We start from the raw sequence: 20,924 nt of genomic DNA, 5'->3' as shown, positions 1-20,924 counted from the left end.
CACACACACACTATTTCCGTGTGTCGTCTGTGTTTTGTAACAAAATGTCATCTACTTGAACATTCTGCTGTAAATTACTTTTTTCTCACACCACGCTACTATTGCATTCATTTCGCTCCGAAGCAAGACAGGCAGTCAACGCGCATGTTAATACAAACTGACATGCAGCAAGCAAATAGGCAGGCAGGCATGGAGAGAGAGAAAATTCTGTGATGTGACATTTTTCTGCCGGTTGCTACTTTTATCATGTGTTGTACAACGGAGACGACGGATACGATTTTAACAGATAAGTAGACATTGAATTGACACACGAATAACTACATGTTGAATGTTCTCTTGTATGTCGCGCTGTTGTTACTATTTTATTATTATTATTATAATGGATGTACGGCGCGCACATAAAATGTCATGTGTCTGTTTATGTGATGAGTGAATTTATTTTGTCAAATGTGCTATTGTCACCGAATGATTTTTTGAATGGATGAATGCGAATGAGTGACAGACAAGTAGAGACGAGATGATTGAAAAATGAATGGAAATTTGATGTATGTGTCTCGCTTCTTTTTCTTCTTTGTGAATAGGTAACAAGGCGAATAATAGATCGAAATAACCTTTTGTTTGCTTGCGACATGAGAATTTCGTTCAAGGATGCCATTTCGACGAAGTTGAGAGGAAAACAAAAAAAGTCAAAATTTTAATTTTTTATATAAAAAAATCTATAGTTAGATTTATTTTATTCGCCATATTTTTTTATATTCATTACTAAGTAATTTTTCGGATTTTTTTTTTATAATATACTTAAATAATTTTTTTATACAGAGTAGTTCAAAAATCTAATAATTGCAAGAAGATTAATATTCCAAATAATAACAGAATTTTTTTAATATAATATTTAGGACAATTATCTCTCTTGTTTGTTTGTACACTTATCTACCAGTAGAGCGCATTAACAATAAATTATATGCTTGAGCAGAGAGTTTGCTACTGTTTTCTATTGAAAAACATAAATTTTGTTGAATAATAATTTAAAACTGGTATCGTTCACAATAATAATAATAATCTTTATATTGAAGGTATTATTTACAGAAGTTGTGCCTTTTCGTATTCTATCCAATGCACATTGTCAGCTAATGTATTTCTAAATATTTTTTTTTGTCATTTTATATCACAGAGTTCTGTCTATTCTTTCTTGTTTACTAAATTATTTAAATTAAATCGATTTATGGATGTGCAGCGCCCATTCTTTGACTGTAAAGCGCCGCAGCGGCATATGGCGAATAAGCAGCGTACGGTCCAAGAGCTGCGGGGTTAAAAGCACTGTATGGCGATCCAGCGGTAAATGTTGGAGGTAAAGCGCCTGGCTTTGCATACGGATGATATCTTGCTGCTGACAATGGACTGAGCGGAGGATTCGCATAAGCACGATACAAGTTGCTTAATGGATTCATGAGTGCGGCATTTTGTTGGGCAGCTAAAGTTGCCGCAGCTGTTGCGGGATCCGCAAGACTTGGCGAATGTGAACGCAAATGTGAGAACAATTCGTCGGAAGTTTCGAAACGTTTTCCGCAATATTGTCCTCCCATAATCCAACTGCACACATACGGTTGACGATTCATTGCCGACGCATACGGATGTCCCGGAGGCAAAGATGACATTGCCATTGCTAAACCGAGCTTTTGATGTTCGCATTGTGTACATCCTTGAGGGCACGGTTGTCCCATGAGAAGTTGTTGATTATGCGCCGAATATTGACATCCTGTGCAATAAGGATCTTTGCATACGGGAACTAATGCTTCGCCTCCTGATGGAGTTTTGACACGAGCATAACTCATGAATGGCGTTTGTTGAGCAGATTGTTGTTGCGCAGCGGCTCCCGAATAACTCGCAGCTGCGGCTAACATTGCGGCGTGATGATGCGAAATTCCTGCGTATGGATTACGGAAAGCAGGATTTGCTTCCATGCCGGGATATAAAGCGCCAAGAGCTCCCATTCCGAGAGCTTTTTGATATGCTCCGTAATCTTTTGGGCTTCCGTGTAAAACTTCCATTCCCGAACGAATGATGGGAGATGCGCCTTTTTCGTTTGGCGATCCCGAGGATTTACGTTCACTCCCGTTACTACTTCCGGGCGTCGATTTTCCATTTTCGACGACATCGACGATATTTTTACTGTTGACGGGAGAGCCTGAACTACTTCTTGATGGCACACGTTTTGTCGAAAGATTTTTAGCATTATCTTGTTCACTGTTATTATTTCCATTAGCACTATTTTTTGAAGATGGTCGATTCGACGCATCATCTTGAGTATTACTATTGCTTAATTTTCTCGTAAGTACATTTGCCTCATAGGGCTTAAATGCTAACTTTAGTTCAGGCGATGCACTATTATTGTTATTTGTTTTTTCACCATTTTTAATTATTGTGTTGTTATTGATAAGTCCCGTCGGCGAACGAGAAGTTTCTGATTTTTGTTGTTTGTTAGTTTTATCCAAGACAATTGGTTTTAAGCTGCTTGAATCTGCTCCAATTTGACTGCATGTTTGAGCAAGTAGTGCCAAAGGACTCTTTTTTGAGTCAATCTGTAAGTAGAATAAAAGGAAAAAAAATATTTAGTAAAATTTTTAAAATTATTTTTTTTTAATTTTTGAAAAAAATATTTTTTTTTTTTCAATTTTATTATTTTTTTTTTTTAGAAAATAAAAATTTACTTTTTTGACACCTACCACACTATTGCTCGGAGCCAAATAATCAGGCTGCAGATATTGATTATTTCCAATGGTAAGCATTTCGGATTTATCCAACACAACCATTTGTGTCTTTATTTTAATTTATTAAATTATTTTTCCTTTTAATTTTTTTTCACGATTTACACGTGATGTGTCTTAATATTTTTTTTTATTTAATTTTCCTTTGTAATTATTTTATTTACTTGTCGTGTTAAAATATTTACGACATGTAATAATTAATTGTGTGTCACTTAATTTTTTAAATATTTTTTTTTAATCCAATTTTTATTTTATTTTCCCCCTGATTTTTTTTTCTTCACGATTTTTATGGGGGGATGATTTGATGACAGAATTTATTTTTATTTTATTTTTTTAATACGAGCTTTTTATTTTATGATCCGAACAGGTCGACGATACAACTCAAACTGAACTCAGTCTTTGTGTGAGTTGGCAATGTTGCTGTTATTCTCTCTCGGATTCTCTTATTCTCTCAATCTGTACAGTACGTGTGTACGACGTTATACGAACCCTCCATCTTGTTTTAGTTGGTAGAGTGAGATGGAACAACTGCAACTGAATGCATCGTATGTGAGAAAGACAGAGACAGCTGTTGGTTCATTTTGACAAATTACTTGTGTGTACGACGACGAGAAGTGAGAATATAGTACTTGGAAAAGTGAGTTGAGACAAAATTCTTCACACTTGCCACCCATGACGATCGTCATATATTTTGTAAGTTGCTTGTTTGTGTGTTATTTTAATCAAGATCGTCGAGCGACGGGCGACGGCGAATGAACATGTTAACGAACACGTTTTGTTCGTTGCTACTCCTTTTCTCGCATTTGCTCATTTGTGTCAAAGAAGGAGTTCAAAAAACCACAAGTAACCTCATTAGTTGACGAGAAAAACAACAAAGTACAAACTCATTCTTCATTTTGCCTCATTTTTTATCGCATCACTGATCCACTTATTGCAAAAGTCATTTATCTCGTCACACACAGCGCAGCACATATTACTGCAGAACCGAGCAGAAAACGGAAAAAAGAAAGAAAAGAGAGCATTGTTATGTATTATATTACTTTACTTTTATTTTATTTAAGACACTTTATCATTGCTCTTTCATGTTTCATCCTTATTACAACTTGTTAACTGATAAATTTCAAATCATTTATCTTTTGCTGTGTGTGTGTTGCGACAGATAGACAGACAATATCGTACGGAAAAAACACAAAAAATGGAAGGAAATATGTTTTCATGGCTTGCCTCTGAAGAATTTTTTCGCTCTCCCTCGTAAGACGACGGAAAAATATCTTCAACGAACGTGTCGAGAGTGAAAATGAATAAGATGGAAAATATTAAACACATCTTTCACTGTCACCCGTCTCTCGTCTGTCTTGAATGTTTCGTACCTAATGGAGGTAAAATACGAAAAAAAGGCAAGAATTCTTCTTTCTTGCATTTGGCGATAGTGAAAACAAATCCTTTACATATGGCATCCAATTTTTCAATCTTAATCACTTGAAATAAATTTTTTTGACCATTTTCGGGTCTTCTCGGACAAAATTGACAAACTACACAAACAAGAGGCAAACAATGAGGGAAAAAGGAAGCCTTGAACAATCAATCACTGTCTCTCCAAAAAACTGCAAGCCAACGAGCGTTGTCAGTGCAACGCAATTATCTCCAATATTCACACAATTGACGTCGTATTCGTCGTCAACGAAAAAAAAATACGAAAACCAATATTTTAAAGTTAATTGCACACAATTACATTCGTTTCTTTCGTCTAAAATGATAATTGACAACCTTGTTGCTTTGCTTTCATGTTTCACGTTTATTATGTAAAGTACTGAAAAGTAAAGAAAAAAAATATTATGAAAAAAATATTTTTAAAAAAATCATTTTAAAAGTTTAAAATGCATTTTAAGTTCAAAAACTTTATTTTTAAATTTTGAAAAATTTATTTTTTTTTTTAATTTTGAAAAAAATTTTTTTACAAATGCATTTTAAAAAATTAAAATAATAATAAATTTTTAAATGTTTAAAATTTTGTATCTTTTAAAATCATTTTAAAAAAAAAAATTAAAATTAATTTTTATTTTTCTTTTTAAATTTAATTTCAATAAGTTTTTTTTTTTAAATGTTTGAAATTTTTAATCTTTTAAGAACATTTTTAAAATTTTGAAATAATTTTTTTTTTTTTGAAAAATTTTTATTTATTTTTACAAATGTATTAAAAAATGATTTTATTTTAACTTAAAAAAAATTATTCGATTTTTTTAGTTAAATAATTTTTGAAAAAAAAATTCACATTTAAATTTTTAAAAATATGAAATTTTAAAATGTAAAAATTAACGATTTTTAATTTTTTAAGAAAATTTTTAAATTTTTTTAAAGAAACGTGATAAAATGAACTGAATTTCAATAAAAAGCAAGCAACATAAAAAAGAGTAAAGTCAAGTAGTCGTTGGATGCATGCAGCATTCACGTCGAAAAACGAAACATTCACATCCATTGATTTTAGCATTGATTTCATGTCTTATTATTATTTATTTAAAACACGTTTATGTTGAGTTAATTTATCCAAATTGATTGATTTTTTCCTGTTCTCTGTCTTGTCAGACTGTTTCTCGTGTTCGTTTTTCTCGTTCGTTGTTTGATGAATGTCTTACTACGAAAAACTGAACGAACCGAAGGTGATTAGGTTAGACATGACATGATTGATGCGATGAACCATTTAAAAAGTCAAGGAAGGCAGACTTCAGAATCACCCTACTTGAACACCTATACGCAACAAGATGCCTAAAATTGATAAGTTGCACCTCCTTTTATTATTATTCTTTCATTCTCATTTCTTGTTACTAATTAATATCTGGCTCCATATCAAGGCATGAACGACAGCTCTCAACTCTTGCATGATGTGTCGACAATTAAACAATTTCTCTCCTTTTAGTTTTTTTTTTTTAATTATCAGACCAACACTTGATTGATGAATTAATGAGAAAAAAGCTTCTTTTGACTTTTCTCCCTATTTTTTCACAGAGGATAAACAGAAAAATTCATCATAAAATATGATAAATGATGAGCTCTTGCAATTAATCAAAACCAAGCAAAAAAAAATGTTTCTCGTATGTCCAGAATGGATGAAAAATCTTTCAATTAAAAGAGACCCAACTCGCCCATCAAAGATGTTCATTATTTCTGTCATGTCATTACAAACGATGCGTCAGAGGATTGTTGTCCATTTTCCTATAAAGAGAGGGATTAACGAGATAATAAATTATGATGCGGAGTCATTAATCATGATAGAAGTGATGGAAAGTAATAACAAATAACGAAAATATGTGATGTGAGAAGTAAATTATTAACTTTTATCTCTCCTCCGATAGATTCCATTTACCGTCAATGAGAAGCTTCACACTTTTTGTTTTGATGGATGACTCATACTTTTGTTCTGAAAAGAAAAAAAACGGGAAAATTCTCATGATTTTTGTAAAAATTGCAAGATCATTTCCGTATTTCGTTGCCGGATATCCATGAAAAAGTATGAAGCCACAACTAATTTAATTTTGAAAATTTACCTGAGTGACACGCTGAAACGCGATGAAAGAAAGTAACGTGGTAAACGGCATAAAATTAAAACTAAAACTTGCTTTCATCCGCATCTTTTACAATTTCATGCCTCAATAAATCATGTTATTATGTGCCGCGCGCATGTGTTCCGTTCCGAAAAATAATATTTAAAACATCATCATCATCATCATCGCATTATAATGTGCATCGAATTATCGTATCATCTTGCCTTCGCTACTACTCTACGAAAAATAATAACTGGAAGCGAGTCGACGAGTACTACTACAAAGGAAAAATGAGATGAAATATTTACGCTAAATTAATTGACTTTTCTTTTGATCTTTTTAACACACATTTTCTTTTTTTGACAGTGCACTGTCATGACGGTATGCGGTGAGTTTTTATTAAGACACATCACATCTGTGCTTCTTCTTCTTTTTTTTCGTCTTTCATTAAATATTTTATCTCAAATCCTTACAGATTTCGTTTCGTTGCTGCCAAGTGAACAAATTGGGTGATCCTCTTGACATAATCGTCTCCGAAAAATGGCACTTGAGCTGTCTCTGTTGAGCGTCGTCGTCGACGACGAGAGCGTTTATTTATTTAGTCCCAGAGTGAGGAAAAAAAATTCAACACACTCGACTTGACACATCACAAAAGTAAATAAATTATTAAAATAAAAAAGGCGATGATGAAAGAAAAACAAGAAAAAAATGTGTGCTTTAGAGAACGAGTGAAAAAAATAACAACTTTTCTACTTTAAAAATGTTGTCAGACTGTCAAAAAAGATTTTGAGTCGTCATCGTGGATGCTTTTTTGAAAGTCTTGTGAACGAAAACATTTCAAGAACAACAAATTCAAAAAGTTTTTAGAAGATTTTTTGCAACAATTTCGAGTAAAAAATTTTTTCCGATGTTTTTGTCCCAAAAGATTTTTTTCAAAATGGGGCAAAATAAAAAAAAAGTTTTAAAATACTTTTTTCATACAAAATTTAAACAATTTTTGGTTATTAATGAATATTTTAATTATTTTTATGGTATTTACATTGATAGTTAATAATTTAAAATTGATCTCAGTGTATTTCAAGTTAAAAAATTTCATAAAAAAAAATTAGAAAAATATATTTTTTTTTTATTTTTTACAGAAGAAAATTCATGTTAAATTTCGTTTTTTAGTACAAAAATTATTGAAAATTGAAAAAATTAAAAAAAAATAAAAATTTCTTTAAAAAATATGCACAAAAACCAAAAAACGGTAAATTTCGATAAAATTTTATTTTTTTTTATTTTGCCCCATTTTGACTTTTAAAATGGGTAATGGAACAAAAACATAGAAAAAAATTTGGAGCACCCTTATTTGAAGATTTATTTCAAAAATTTTCAATTTAAAAAAAAATTAAAGATTTTTAAGAAAATTTTTATAAAAAATTTAAAAAAATCGAAGATGGAGGAACATCGTTGTAGGTAAGTAATTCACATAAAAATTAGTTGCATGTTAAACAAAGCCTTCTGATTCATGTTCTTGATTTGATGATGAGCAAACACATAAAGATAAGAAAAGCAAAGTGATAAATTTCGAATGATGATCGTGATTTTGACCCAAACAAACGAACACTTGTTTCTTGTCATCATCTCGTTAATTTCTCATCCATTCATTCTATTCTTTCTAAACTTTATTTTTGGGTTTTCTAAAGCATTTTTATTTATTTTTATTATTATGATAGAATTTTAACGTCGAGTTGTTAAAAATAAATAAAAATATCTCTACCTTTCCTTTCTTTCTTTTTTTTTCTTTTCCTCTCTTAATATTTATTTATTTATTTATTAATTTTACACAAGAAAACGAGCGGTTTCTACTAAGAAGGCGAAGAAGAAGAAGTCTGTTAAAGTCTCTACTAAATACAAAACAAGACATTTAGTTGACGGTTCCGACAACAACATTATTATTATTTTTTTACGGTTTATGTACCCTCGTTCGTTTTTTTTATTTCTTTCATTCTTTCTTTTTTTTTTTATCTGAGTTGTTTTTTTTACTCGACGTCAACCGACATGACAACTTTAATATGTATTATTTTAACAAACACTCTACTTGTGGTCCGTCGATCGTCGTCGTCGTCGGCTGTAAATGATTAAATAATATTATTTGAAGAACTTAAAAAAAACGACGAGTGTTTGTTTTATGATATATTTTTATTGTTTGAAGATAATGATGATGATTTTTTTCTTACCTACAGTCGAGACTGCCAAGAGAGAGAGAAAGACAAGTAGCTGGAATGTTTCAAGTTGTTTGAAGAGATCAATTAACGCGGATGATAGAAGAGAGTTTGACTTTTTTGGACGAATCATTCTCAGAAATTGCAGTTTTTGGAGAGATCAAAGCGAAATCATCATCATGAAGTACAAAAAAACGCCGCCATAATCCCCTTTGACACATCTCATTAATCTTCGTAACATCAACAAACTAATAACAAAGGAAAAACTTATTAAATACTCAAAAAAAAAGGTAAGTTTTGTTGTGTACCATGTTACGCCATGACATTGCACAAAAAAAATGACAAAGAATATTTTTATCTTCCAAAAAGTCATTCAGTGTTCGAGTAATGGAGAAGAAACGGAAATCCAACAATTTAAAAGCAATTTCATGGTGACCATTACTCGTCAATATACAATTTGTCTTGCAGTTTTTGCCTATTGTGCGATGGTTTGATGTTAAATTACGGATTTTTGAAAAGTTTTCATGTCTAAAATGGAAATTTTTTTTCTAAAAAATTCATAAGAAGTCAAAAAGAGAAAAAAATCAATTTTAATACATTTAAAAGTTAATTTTAAGAAAAAGAAATGAATTTCATCAAATAAATTAAATATTTCCGTCATTCAAAAAATTAAAAAAAAAATATGTTTAAAAATAGCTTTCAATTTTTTTTTCGAAATTTAAAAAAAATAATAAAAAATTTTCAAATTTCAAAAAAAAAAAAATCAAAACTTTTTAAAACATTTTTTTAATTAAGGAAAATTTCAATTTATTTGTTGAAAAAAAAAAAATCATTTATGAAAATTTCATTTAAAATTTTTTTTTAAAGATTTTTTATTTAATTTTAAAATTTAAAAATGCTTCTTTAAATAAAATTCAAAAGAAAAAATTGAAATTAATGATAATTTTTGACGAAAAAATATTATTTAAAACTTTTTTCAAGAAAAAATCCGATCAAATTTGCACAAACAATTAACTTTGTACTCTTTTAACGTTCAAATCAAACCCAGAAAAGTTGAAAAATTGTGCGCAAAAGGCAAAAATTGATGATTTCTCGTAAAATCAAAGGAAAAAAAGCAATCATCATCGTCGAAAAAACCTTTTTCTATTTACTACCATCATTTCTCGACACATAATTGATGACCTTTTCTATCATCTGCAACCTAATTTTTGATTCATTACGTCGATTCTTCTTACATTCGCTACGTTCACAGAAGAATTGTCAAAATCCATTAATCATTTTCACTTTTTTTTTGAGTCATCTTCCATTCTTTTCAAGTATTTCTTTTGACACTTTTGCTTGATTGAAGAGTCACTTCTCGTCGTCGATCGACCGGCTGAAATGCAATGTCATACCGCAATAATTATTCATAAATTTCGCTTGTGCATCGTCGATGACACGACCAAACATGACAGAAATGAGGTGTCACGTTACTGCTCTCAAGCTTGAATGTCGAGATGAATTTACATTTTTTCACTACTTCGATCTTGATCGCGCGAAAAAAGTTACTCGAGAGGAATTAATTTTTAAAATTATTTCTCGAGTTTTCTTCGGTAGACGTTGATTTATTGGATTCCCTCCCTCTTTTCGTGCAGCATCTGAAAAAGAAAAAAAAAATTAATGAGACTGCTTGCATTGGGTTGCATTGAATTGCATGGAAGCGTTGATGATGAGATGAAAAATAATGATGATATTTTGTTTTTACACTTCCAAATGTGATCTTTACATTGTTAAATGAGTGATTTATTTAACAAAATATGTCATTTTTTAAGAGAAAACATCTTTTGAAGGTCCCCTGCATGCACTCGGCTTGTTGCTTGAAGTCATTTTCTATCGAAAAACCATTATTAAACCGTACATGACATTCCGCATTACGGGCGAGCGAGCAACAAACGGCAGAAAAACAAGAAGATTAATGATGTTCCATTCTGAAGGTGACACAGTGCAATTTTTCTCCCTAAAAATCGAACAAATAATTGAAAATTGAGTAATGAGATTGCTTTTCAAGTATTTCTCGTACGAACCGTTTCAGGTAGAAAGCAAACTTTATTTATTAAAAATAAATCATTACCTGACAATCGACACAATTGATGCGATCTAGGATGAAATTTGAAGAAAAAAAAAATTTACAACTTTTTTTTTGTTTGACAAATTAATGTCTTCTTCTGCTTCATCTCCTTTTTTTTCGTTCGAGTCCAGATTGTTTTGTGCGTATTATTTATTGTGATTTGTCTTGACAGGGGTCTCTTTATTCTCCTTGTTAGTTGTGTTTTGTGTGTTATTTCATTAGTTACAGAGCTTTGCAGCTCCAACGGCGTTGAAAAGCAACAAAAGCGAGATTTGCTCGGGCAAACTTTTTCCATCAGAACGAGCGATTCATTCATTCCGAGTTACAAGGGTAGAAATTTTTGTGTGTTGAAAAGGGATCAGATTTGTATTTATTACTCAATGTCAAACTAATTGACTTATTGATGTACGTGCGAGCGAATGTCTCGACGTGCGGTTATCGATTTTCGATTTTGATGGATTTCACTCCGCAAAGGGATTGAAAAAGAGATAAAAAAAATATAATTAAAAAAATATATAAAAAAAATAATAAAAAAATTATTAAAAAATATATTAAAAAAAAATATTAAAAAAAAAATTAAAAAAATATAAAAAAAAAAAATAAAAAAAATATAAAAAAATTATTAAAAAAAAATTATTTAAAAAAAAAAGTTATTTAAAAAAATATATTAAAAAAATATATTAAAAAAACCTGATTATAAAAGAAGTTTTCAACTTCAAAAATAGAACTTTTATATTCGTCAAAATACAAAATAGTAAAAAAAAGCGAACTAAAAAGGAATAAACAAGAGCCTTGTGGGTTTATTTATAATATTTGAGAACAAAAACTTAAATATAAAGGATTTATTTCAGTCTACGTCAGTTTTGATATTAATTCTGAAATAAATCCTTTTTATTCAAGTTTTTGTTCTCAAAAATTTTTTAACTTTGTTACCTCAAGGCTCTTGTTTATTTCTTTTTAGTTCACTTTTTTTCTATTTTTTTATTTTGACGAATATAAAAGATCTATTTTTGAAGTTAAAAACTTCTTTTATTATCAGTTTTTGTATATTTTTTTTTTATCTCTGTTTCAATCCCTTTGCGAATGGAAATCCATCAAAATTTCTAAAATCGAAAAATTCGGAGAAATTGAGCAACTTTGGCAAATTTGTGTCAAAGAAACCGCTTCGAATTGAAAGTTTTGTCTTCGTTGTGCGTCCTACTGTTCCGAAGTTCCTTTGATTGTTTTATGATGCGTCATTTTTCTGCCAAAATATCCTCCTTTGGTCTCCTCACGCACATAAAACGATAATATCCTTAAACATCTCCTTTTGTGTTCGTGTCTTTAACATCATTTATTACCGTCTTTTATGACTTTTTTCTCCTTTTCGAGCTCAGCATGTGCATTGTCTTTATTATTTATGGTCTCATTCTTCTTGTACAACCACGGACCATTACTTTATGGGTTCTCTCCTCATGTGTCTCTATTTATTAAAAAGGCAAAATATCTCTCAAGGGGACAACATGCACTTTTTGTGACACACAGAACTCTCGAGGAGAGGAAAATTAATTTTAAAGTACGACAGAAACTAATAAATATTTTACAAAATTTTTCGTGCACAAGGGGTGCCTTTGCCCGAGATGTGTAATTTACTTTATGACCTGCACCAACAAACGAACGAGCAACAACATGCTGTTTGTCACCCAATGCAATAATAAGTCCTATTCTTGCAACCCGACAAAAAAAGCCCGAGAACAATTCCGAATGTAATGAGACTCACTGTTCGCTCGCTTTGGATGGACAAACAACAACAATGCACTTTTGCAACGCGCAAGGGACATGCAAGGAGAAAAAATGCAATAAATAATTCCGAAATATGAGTGCAATAAAGGCGGTATAACTTTTATTTTTTACGGAGAGAGAGAGATGCACTTTTTTTTGTTACTTGCCGGAAATTTATTGGCTCAAGTAAAAAATATTATTTTTTTAACAACAATATTTATTGCCCTTTTTTGTTACTTTTTTTTTACGAAGGTACGAAATGTGTTGCAAAAAAGTCATAAAAATTACAACAACAATAATAACACAATTAATAAATAAGTGTGAAATGCGGAATTTATGGAAGAGGGAATTGAATCGTCGGAATTGAAAAAAAGGGAAATTTCATAAAAAAATGTTTGTTGTGCGGTCAAGAATTTGTTTACGAGTCTTTTTTAAGATGAGACAATGAGCTACTTGTAAATAAATTTTCGTCGGTATCTTTGAAAAATCACTCAAAAGATTCCGAATTGTCATCTCCCTGAAGGTTTTTGACTCAAATTTTGCTTAAATTCATAAAAAAGTGATTTTTTTTATGAAAAAAATATTTTAAGACAATTTTTTTTATTTATTTTTTTTTAATATAAAAATTGTTTAAGAAGTTGAAAACTTCAAAAAAAAAATTTTTTCTATTTTTTTTTATTTTTTAATATTTTTTTTTGTTTGAAAAATTAAAAAAATATAATGACAACTTTCGATAATTTTTTTCAGATTTTTAAAAATTAAAAGATTCTTGAACAAGATTTTTTATTCATTTTGAACAATTGAGATGATTTTTTTATGATTTTTTCTATTTTCAGGCAATTCAGAGGTAAACTTGGATTTCAAGGATGTAAAAGCTAACTTTTGATTCAGGATTTTCAAGAAAAAAATAAATAAATAAAAATTTGTACTTTTCGGATGATAAAATTGCTAATGAAAACTCATTTTGGAAGAAATTGTTAAAAAACAGATCCCTGAAGACGTTTTCATCACATTCACAAAAAAATGTTTCTGCATTCAACACTTCTCCGTAAGTTCTTTAAAGTTTTTTTTTTACTGAAAATCTCATCTTCCATTCAAAATCTTGACAGTTTCTTCGCTACCTGTGACATGTCGGTCGATACTTTAAAAGGATTTGCGTTTATCCCTCGGGGCGATTGAAATTCTCATTAATTCCCGTCTCAAAATCCGACAATTCTTTCAAAGTACTAAAAAAAAAGGCTTTTGGTGTCCCGACAAATCCCTCCTAAGATAATCGTAATCCCGGGATTATTGTTAGCACGAACTCCGTTTTGAAAAGTATTTGTTTGCGATTAGAATTATTTTTCATTTAAACGACGGTAAACAATCATAAATCATCATTTTTTGCTGAATTCAGTAGAAGATCATTAAAACTTTTTCATAAGAAGCTTTAAAATTCATTATTTACTATTTATGTTTTTTTTTGCAGCACGAAGGAAGAAAAAGGGACCGAAGTGGCGACAATAATTATTATTATGAGAGGATTTTGAGTAAGGGGATTAAGGGATTTTACTATTTTTGCATTTTAAGCAGTGCCGATAGACAAGTTGCATGTCCGAACGGTAAATTACTATCGGTGAGTTGAAGAAAAGTCGAAGGCAATAAAAATAATCATATCATATGATCATGACAATATTATTAACAATAAAATAAAATGTTTGGAAGGAGAAACGAATGGAAACGGCTCACGGTAAATATCATAAAAGTGGAATATCAATAAGGTAATAATACTAAAATGGTTGAAAATGTGAAAGAAATCGTGTCACAAGCAGTGTTTCTTTTTATTTCCATTCGTTTTTTTATCGTAATAATAATATGGTCAAGAGACATTCAATAAATTGCTTCTGAATCACATAAAAAGAAGTCGTTATCGTTAATTTTGTGTGTTAAGGCTCGTCGTTTTACTTGCCTGATCAAAATAATCAAAGAAAAATATCTTGAATTAATGAGAAAATTCGATTTTTGCTACGAAAAATTTAAAAAAATATACAAAAAAAAAATAAAATATAAAAAAATTACATAAGAATAAAAAAAATAATATAAAAAATATAAAAAAAAATAATTTAAAAAAAAATAATTTTTTTTTCTTAATTTTAGAAAAAACCAAAAATATGGAACATTTTACAACTGAAGCGAAAGAGATGCTAATCAAAAAGCATGAAAATAACAAATCTTGATCCAATTATCGCAGCACTCGAGCAAAATTGTTGGTCAGTAACACAGGAAGTCCCTTTCTTCACGTCAAGTATCTTGTAATCTTGTCCGATAATCGCAAAATCAAACAAGACCCGAACAAACACTTGAAAAAACACCCAAAAATTAGCTCCTAATTTGTGGATTTTTTGTTCAAGTGCGGTTCTCGACGTCGACTGTCGTGTCTAAGAATTTGTTTTTTGATGAAATTATTTAACAAACAATCCTCGTTTGTTGTCTTAATAACATCCGCCTGTAGATTAAAAAACCTACCGCATTGCCGAAGCACTTTTTGATGACGACGCCAATTTTTATTTATTTAACAATTTAGATATCTCTTTCCGACGACGGCAACAAATTGTCGATAACATGAATGGCGCTAATCCTTTTTTTTTTTTTTTTGCTAAAGTGCATTCATTTGTCATAAGCTGCTTCTGTGTCGGTGCATTTGGAGACATTTGAATCTGAATTACAACGAAAAACACTTCAAACGTGTCTGTTTTTAATATTTTCAGTTCGGAAAAAAACATGTCTCAGCGTGTGTGTTGTTAAAAAATTTATTGTTTTTCTAAGTAAAGTGTCAATTAGCGGGTGCTTTGTCATAGTTAACATCTGGTTTTCATCAAAACAGTTTAACCCGAAGGCAAGTTTTTGTTCACGGAGAGGAGATAATTCGATGGAAAGGCAATTCGAGCAAACGGCAAGAATTTTTTATAGACATAAGATGGTTCAGATGATTTTTAAGCTTGAAATTGATCAAAAATTACAGAAAGTGTCTTTGGAAGTCTTTTTGAAGGTTCTGAAGCTTGAACATCGAAAAATAGAAAATACGATTTTTAAGCTTGAAATTGATCAAAAATTACAAAAAGTGTCTTTGGAAGTCTTTTTGAAGGTTCTGAAGCTTGAACATTGAAAAATAAAAAATACGTAAAAAATACGTAATTTTCATTTTGAGAGCCCATTTGATGGTTCAAATCGATCAAAAATTACAGAAAGTGTCTTTGGAAGTCTTTTTGAAGGTTCTGAAGCTTGAACATTGAAAAATAAAAAATACGTAAAAAATACGTAATTTTTATTTTGAAAGTCCATTTGATGATTTGAAGCTTGAAATTGATCAAAAATTACAGAAAGTGTCTAAAAAAAAGTTAATTGAAAATTTTTAACTTCATAAGTCAAAATTCAAAATTTGATCTCTCAGCAACTCTTTTAGACAAGTTTTCTGCTCTGCGTGTCTTTTGAATCTCATTTCGATAATTAGTTTCGATGTCACAAGTTCAGATTTGTATTTTCCTTTTTGTCTATTTATCTGTCATGTCACAAATTCCTCTCGCTCCGACGAAACCACACACTCGTTCGGCAATAAATTTTATTTGTTTTCATCTAAAATGAAGAAAAAAAAATTAACGACAAAATTTGACACAGACCTAAAACACTTTGCTTGTAAATAATAAATATAAATTCATTAAAAAAGATTTCTGTGTCGGTAATATTTTTTTTTTTTTTGAACACGACGCATAATTCATAAAAATCACAAGAAACGACGACAAACGTCGCTTTGCCTGACAAATTTTTATTGCTTTCATATGAGCATGTGAAAAATGTGGATGATGATGATTCGGCAAGAGCACACAAAAATGCATAAATAAATCATGTTTTCATCAGAAATGCACAAACAAACATCATAAAGCGGCTCAGAGCGCAACAGAGATCTAAAATTTTGCCCGAAAACTTATCTCAGGCGTTACATTTTTTTTGTTGCTTTGTGAAACCGAACTTTATTGGACCAATTTTGTTTATTTTTTTGAATGAAGTTTTATTGTGTGTGAAGAACGACGAGACAAGTGAATGAATGAAGAAAAAAAAATGAAAGAGGATTAGGGATGCTTTTACGTTTCCGGTCCAAACAAACATAGTAGGCTAATAAATAAATAAATTTTGCTCTAAAAAGGTGTCAATTCATCGATTTATCTATTTTTTCTTTTTTTTTTTAGTGAGAAGAGTTCATTTCCTGCCCTTTTTACGAAGAGACAATGGCTGAGGAGGAATCTTTTCCGCTCGACTTGACAATTCAAGTTTATCAACATATCAACACCCCATCAGCGATTGCGCATCTTTTCTTGGCAGGCACATCCGCAAAGGCCATAACTTATATCTCGATGAAAAATGAACCTTTTGTCTTCGCAACAGCTTGCGGATTGTTAGGGCATGGAATGTTTGGAGCTTTGATCAAAACTCACATGTCTCTTCCGATGTATCCGCGTCTCCTAAATGCTTATGAATGGTTTCGACTAACGACAAAGAGCTTCGTTCTGCCATTCCTGAATGCACATTTCTGTAAAATCATCGGGGAAGACGACTTTTATCTCTATTCGCATCTTTTGTCGGGATTCGCTCCCTTGGTTTACGGCTTGGGACGACAATTTGCTGACACAAGTCTCAATTATCGCACGGAACGGATCTTGGATATTGTTGTACTCGGAAATGCTTGCTCTTTGGCATATGTAGGAGCAACAAATGAATCTCCTTTCGCACTTTCATTGGCGTTTTGGCAAATGTTTGCTCAATATTTCCCGCCTGTCGTCGAAACTCGCATCGATACAAGACGTTACGACATCGAAACGCTCGGAATGTCTGTTTTTGCGTTGATTCTCGCTTTGATGTGTCGAGAACAACAAACGATTGGCGTGTGAAAACTTTAGCGGGGCGGCAAAAACCTAAATTCGTAGACCAATAAAATCATAAATTAATAAAAGACTCGATTCTGAATGGAAGATAACGAAAAATAAAATATAAAAATAATAAAATTTCGTTAATTTAGCACAAAGCATTAGGAACTGTGTCGTAAAATGTTATATGATTGTATTTTATAGCACTTTACTTGATTACTTTATTGCTGTTGGAGGCTTACAATGAGCTTACGGCAAAGAGTCTTGTCTAAATATCATAAAAAGTATATTTTTTACCATCTTTCGAGTGGAATTGTGTCATAAAAGTCACTTTATGGCCCGCTATTACAATTAATTTTGTTTTTTTTTTCGACAACGATGTTTGCGTTCAAGCAAATTATGATGAATTGTAGCAGGTGAGGCCTAAAAATATTCCAAAAAGCAGGAAAAATCGTAAATTTGATCGATTTTTGTTCGAAAAAAGCCATTTTGCGTGGTTGCAAGATGAATCAGAAGTCTCCCATCGCCGTCATCCACTCGAAACAACGAACTAATTTGCATTTCTGCTCGACGACAGACAATCAAGCAAACAAATCAAAGTTAAAAAGGTCGATAATTGACGTTTTTGAATATTATATGAGGGGATGTGATGCGATAAGACGATCAAAATGCCCTGATTTAAAGGCAGCTACTGAAACAAACAAAAAAATTGTCAACAATCCATCAATATCTTGTCAGTCATCTCACATAAATATGCAAAGACTCTTGAATTGTTATGAAAAAAAATTCCTTTATTCTCGTCGAGTTTGTTTCTCTTTTCTTCTCCATTTTATTCCGCAAAAAATATTTTATTTAAAGAAAAATCAATTCAAACGTCATTTCATTGCAAAAGAAGACGTGATTGATACTGCCATCATCCAACTTGAAGAGAAACCGCAAAAATTTACATAAAATACCCAATTTTGTGGCCCGAAATTCTTCGACTTGTTAACAAAAGGACAACACACGCATTTCTCAATTAAATGATAATAAATTTGCGTCGTTTTCATCTCGTCGGAAGAGAACTAAGATGGAATTTAAAAATACGAAAATTTTTCGGGAGACAATTGACATGCGGCTTCCGTTTCACCCGTGACATCGGATTTTGATCGATTTATCGACTTGCGGCTTTTTTGAGCTAAAAAATTGCTTGAAAATATCTATAAAAATAGTTCAAAAAATATTTTAGTTGGTACAGCAGCTGAACGACGCAGGAGAAAGAACATTACCAACTGACGGTTATTTATTGCAAATTTAATGAATGACATGACTTGTTGAAAAATTACCGCCAAATGATTAATGAGATGCGATGTACGTTCTGTAATGTCATAAAAATTCATCATTCGAGGCAAAAATTAAACAACATAACACATTGACTCTCTCACACACAAAAAAAGCGAAAGTAAAAAATTTGCTTGCATAATTTACTTGTATGTTAGGGGTCTTAAAAGTATATTTTTTAGAATTTTTCATTTAAAATTATCAAAAAAAAATTTTTTTACGAAATTTTGATTTTTAGACCTCTTTTTAATCATTTTTCATGTAAAAATTGCACTAAAAGTATAAATTTATCTTGAAGATGCGGAAAATGTTAAAAAAAAAAAAATTTTAAAAAAAAAAATTTCAAATTTTTGAAGTTCGAAACATTTTTTTGATAAATTAAAAAAAAAAAATTCAAAACATTTTTAAAAAAATTCGTCAAAATTTATTTAAAAAAGTTAAAAATTAAAAGTTTTTAATTTAATTTAATATTTTTTTCATAGAATTAATTTTTTCTAACTTAACTGATAAATTTTAATTTAGAGCAATTTTTGTTGTGTAAAAAAAAAAAAAAAATGTTAAAATAAATGAAATTAAAAAAAGAGCAATTTTTATAAATTTAGGTACATGTTAAGAAATTCTGAAAGAGGTTTTAAAAATAAAAAATTAAGTGAATTATTTCTTAAAAATTTTTTTTTTCATATTTTTGAAGAAATAATATTAAAAATTTATCATTTTTGCAAAACTTTAAAATATAATTTAAGACCCCTATTACATGCTCAGAAGTAAAGCGAGCGTATCTGCTTGTTTTTATCTATTTTTACTATAAGTTGAAAACTTAGATGGTTGTTGTTGTTGCAACAAATGAGATAGAGAGAATGCGAGACACTGCAAACGACTGCGGAATGTATGTCGAAGAGTGTTACGAGAGTATGTTGATTTGGTCAAAAATGGCACTGCAGTGAACGAACGAATGTCGAGTTGCCAAGAGTTGTGTACGAGACAACAACGCAACAACTGTTCTATTCAATTTGTGCAAATAAATAGCAAAACAAGAGATAAATTTTGTAAAATTATTTCTTACATAGTTAATTTAATTTATGATAATTAAATTTAACATATGTCAGTAGTAATTTATGTTTCATTCTTGTTTTATTTTATTTTTTATTTATTTTTAAAGTGAGTGTGCACAGACTATCATGGTCGCTGCTTGTCGATGTTGTCGCTGTTTGTTGGTCAGTTGCGTTGAAACGTTTCGCCATTTCATTAATTTACATTGTTCCGAATATGGCATGCACATCGAATGACGTCTTCTCGTCAAATATTTTGTCATTCATCCTCGCAAGCGAAAAACCGACGAGAAAAATAATTTGAAAGAATGCAAAACACAAAACGACACATTTACATTTTTAAATTGGCATCTGTCAATCGACTATTCATCAATTTGAGTTATTTCCAGCACATTATCGTCATCATGATGAGAGCCGCACCGCGCATAAATTTCAACCAAACATACCTACATACGAAAAACGAACAAAAAAAAAGACGAACGAATAAAATAAAAATAATAAATAAATAAAATGCAATCACTTACTACTTCATTATATTGCGTGATTGGCTTTTTTCTGCAGAAATGACAGCAAAACCGGGTAATTTACATAAAATGTGCATTTACATCGATCAATCAATCATGGCAAGATGACACATTTGTACGGCTTTTGGAGATCCTTTTATAGCAAGGGAGAAGGTTAATGGAGAAGTTCAAGTAGTTCGATGGCTCGTGAGAAAGTTACATGATCTTACCTGAAAACAAAAGTCAAAAAATAATAAAAAAAATTAATAAAAAAAATTATTAAAAAAAATTATTAAAAAAAAATTAAAAAAAAAATAGAGGATTTGAGTGAAAATTTTTTTTGATTTTTTTTATTCGCGCATAACCTTTAAGACGTCAAAACTAACATTTTTCTCTATGAAACATATGCTCAAAAACGTAAAGTTTCGCCAAACATCCGTTGGTTTCAAAATTTGAATGAAACTACAATATAAAAAAAAAAATAAAAAAATAAAAAATAAATTAAAAAAAAAAAAAAATAAAAAAAAATTTAAAAAAAAAAAAATTAAAAAAAATTTAAAAAAAATTTAAAAAAAAATTAAAAAAAATTAAAAAAAAAATTGATAATTAAGAAGATAAAAAATTGAAAAACTGAAAGATTATTTTTATTTTTTTTAAATTAAGAATTTTTTACAATTTTAAATCATTTTGATATCTTAAAATCTAAAAAATATTGTTAATTTTCAACTTCCAACCATCAATAATACCTCAAATTAATTGTCAAAAGTCGTTCATT

The 20,924-nt window shown here is 30.2% G+C and overlaps 1 protein-coding gene across 2 annotated transcripts; it reads right to left on the bottom strand.

Annotated features, from left to right (window-relative positions):
• Positions 1-742: 742 nt before the first annotated feature.
• LOC134830088 (zinc finger protein Noc) lies at positions 743-3,133 on the bottom strand. 2 transcript variants are annotated; one of them, XM_063843452.1, is made up of 2 exons: positions 2,709-3,133; positions 743-2,579 (listed from the first exon to the last, which is right to left on the bottom strand). In XM_063843452.1, exons 1-2 carry the CDS (start codon positions 2,808-2,810, stop codon positions 1,221-1,223), a joined length of 1,461 nt encoding a protein of 486 aa, XP_063699522.1. In that variant the 5' UTR covers positions 2,811-3,133; the 3' UTR covers positions 743-1,220. The 2 variants fall into 2 exon arrangements, with proteins under 2 accessions (XP_063699522.1, XP_063699523.1); XM_063843453.1 differs by having other exon boundaries at positions 2,724-3,133.
• Between the last annotated feature and the right edge of the window lie 17,791 nt (positions 3,134-20,924).

This window comes from Culicoides brevitarsis, chromosome 2 (genome assembly GCF_036172545.1).
Source record: "Culicoides brevitarsis isolate CSIRO-B50_1 chromosome 2, AGI_CSIRO_Cbre_v1, whole genome shotgun sequence".
Classification (NCBI taxonomy): domain Eukaryota; kingdom Metazoa; phylum Arthropoda; class Insecta; order Diptera; family Ceratopogonidae; genus Culicoides; species Culicoides brevitarsis.
The sequence above is the reverse complement of the archived record's forward strand: the minus strand, read 5'-3'. Positions and strand labels throughout refer to the sequence as shown.

Bases quoted from the DNA above. Each gene is read 5' to 3' on its own strand.
- LOC134830088 (XM_063843452.1), bottom strand. From the start codon at position 2,810: ATGGTTGTGTTGGATAAATCCGAAATGCTTACCATTGGAAATAATCAA. The intron at 2,580-2,708 runs GTAAATTTTTAT...TTCTACTTACAG, and splicing joins GTGTGGTAGGTGTCAAAAAA to ATTGACTCAAAAAAGAGTCC.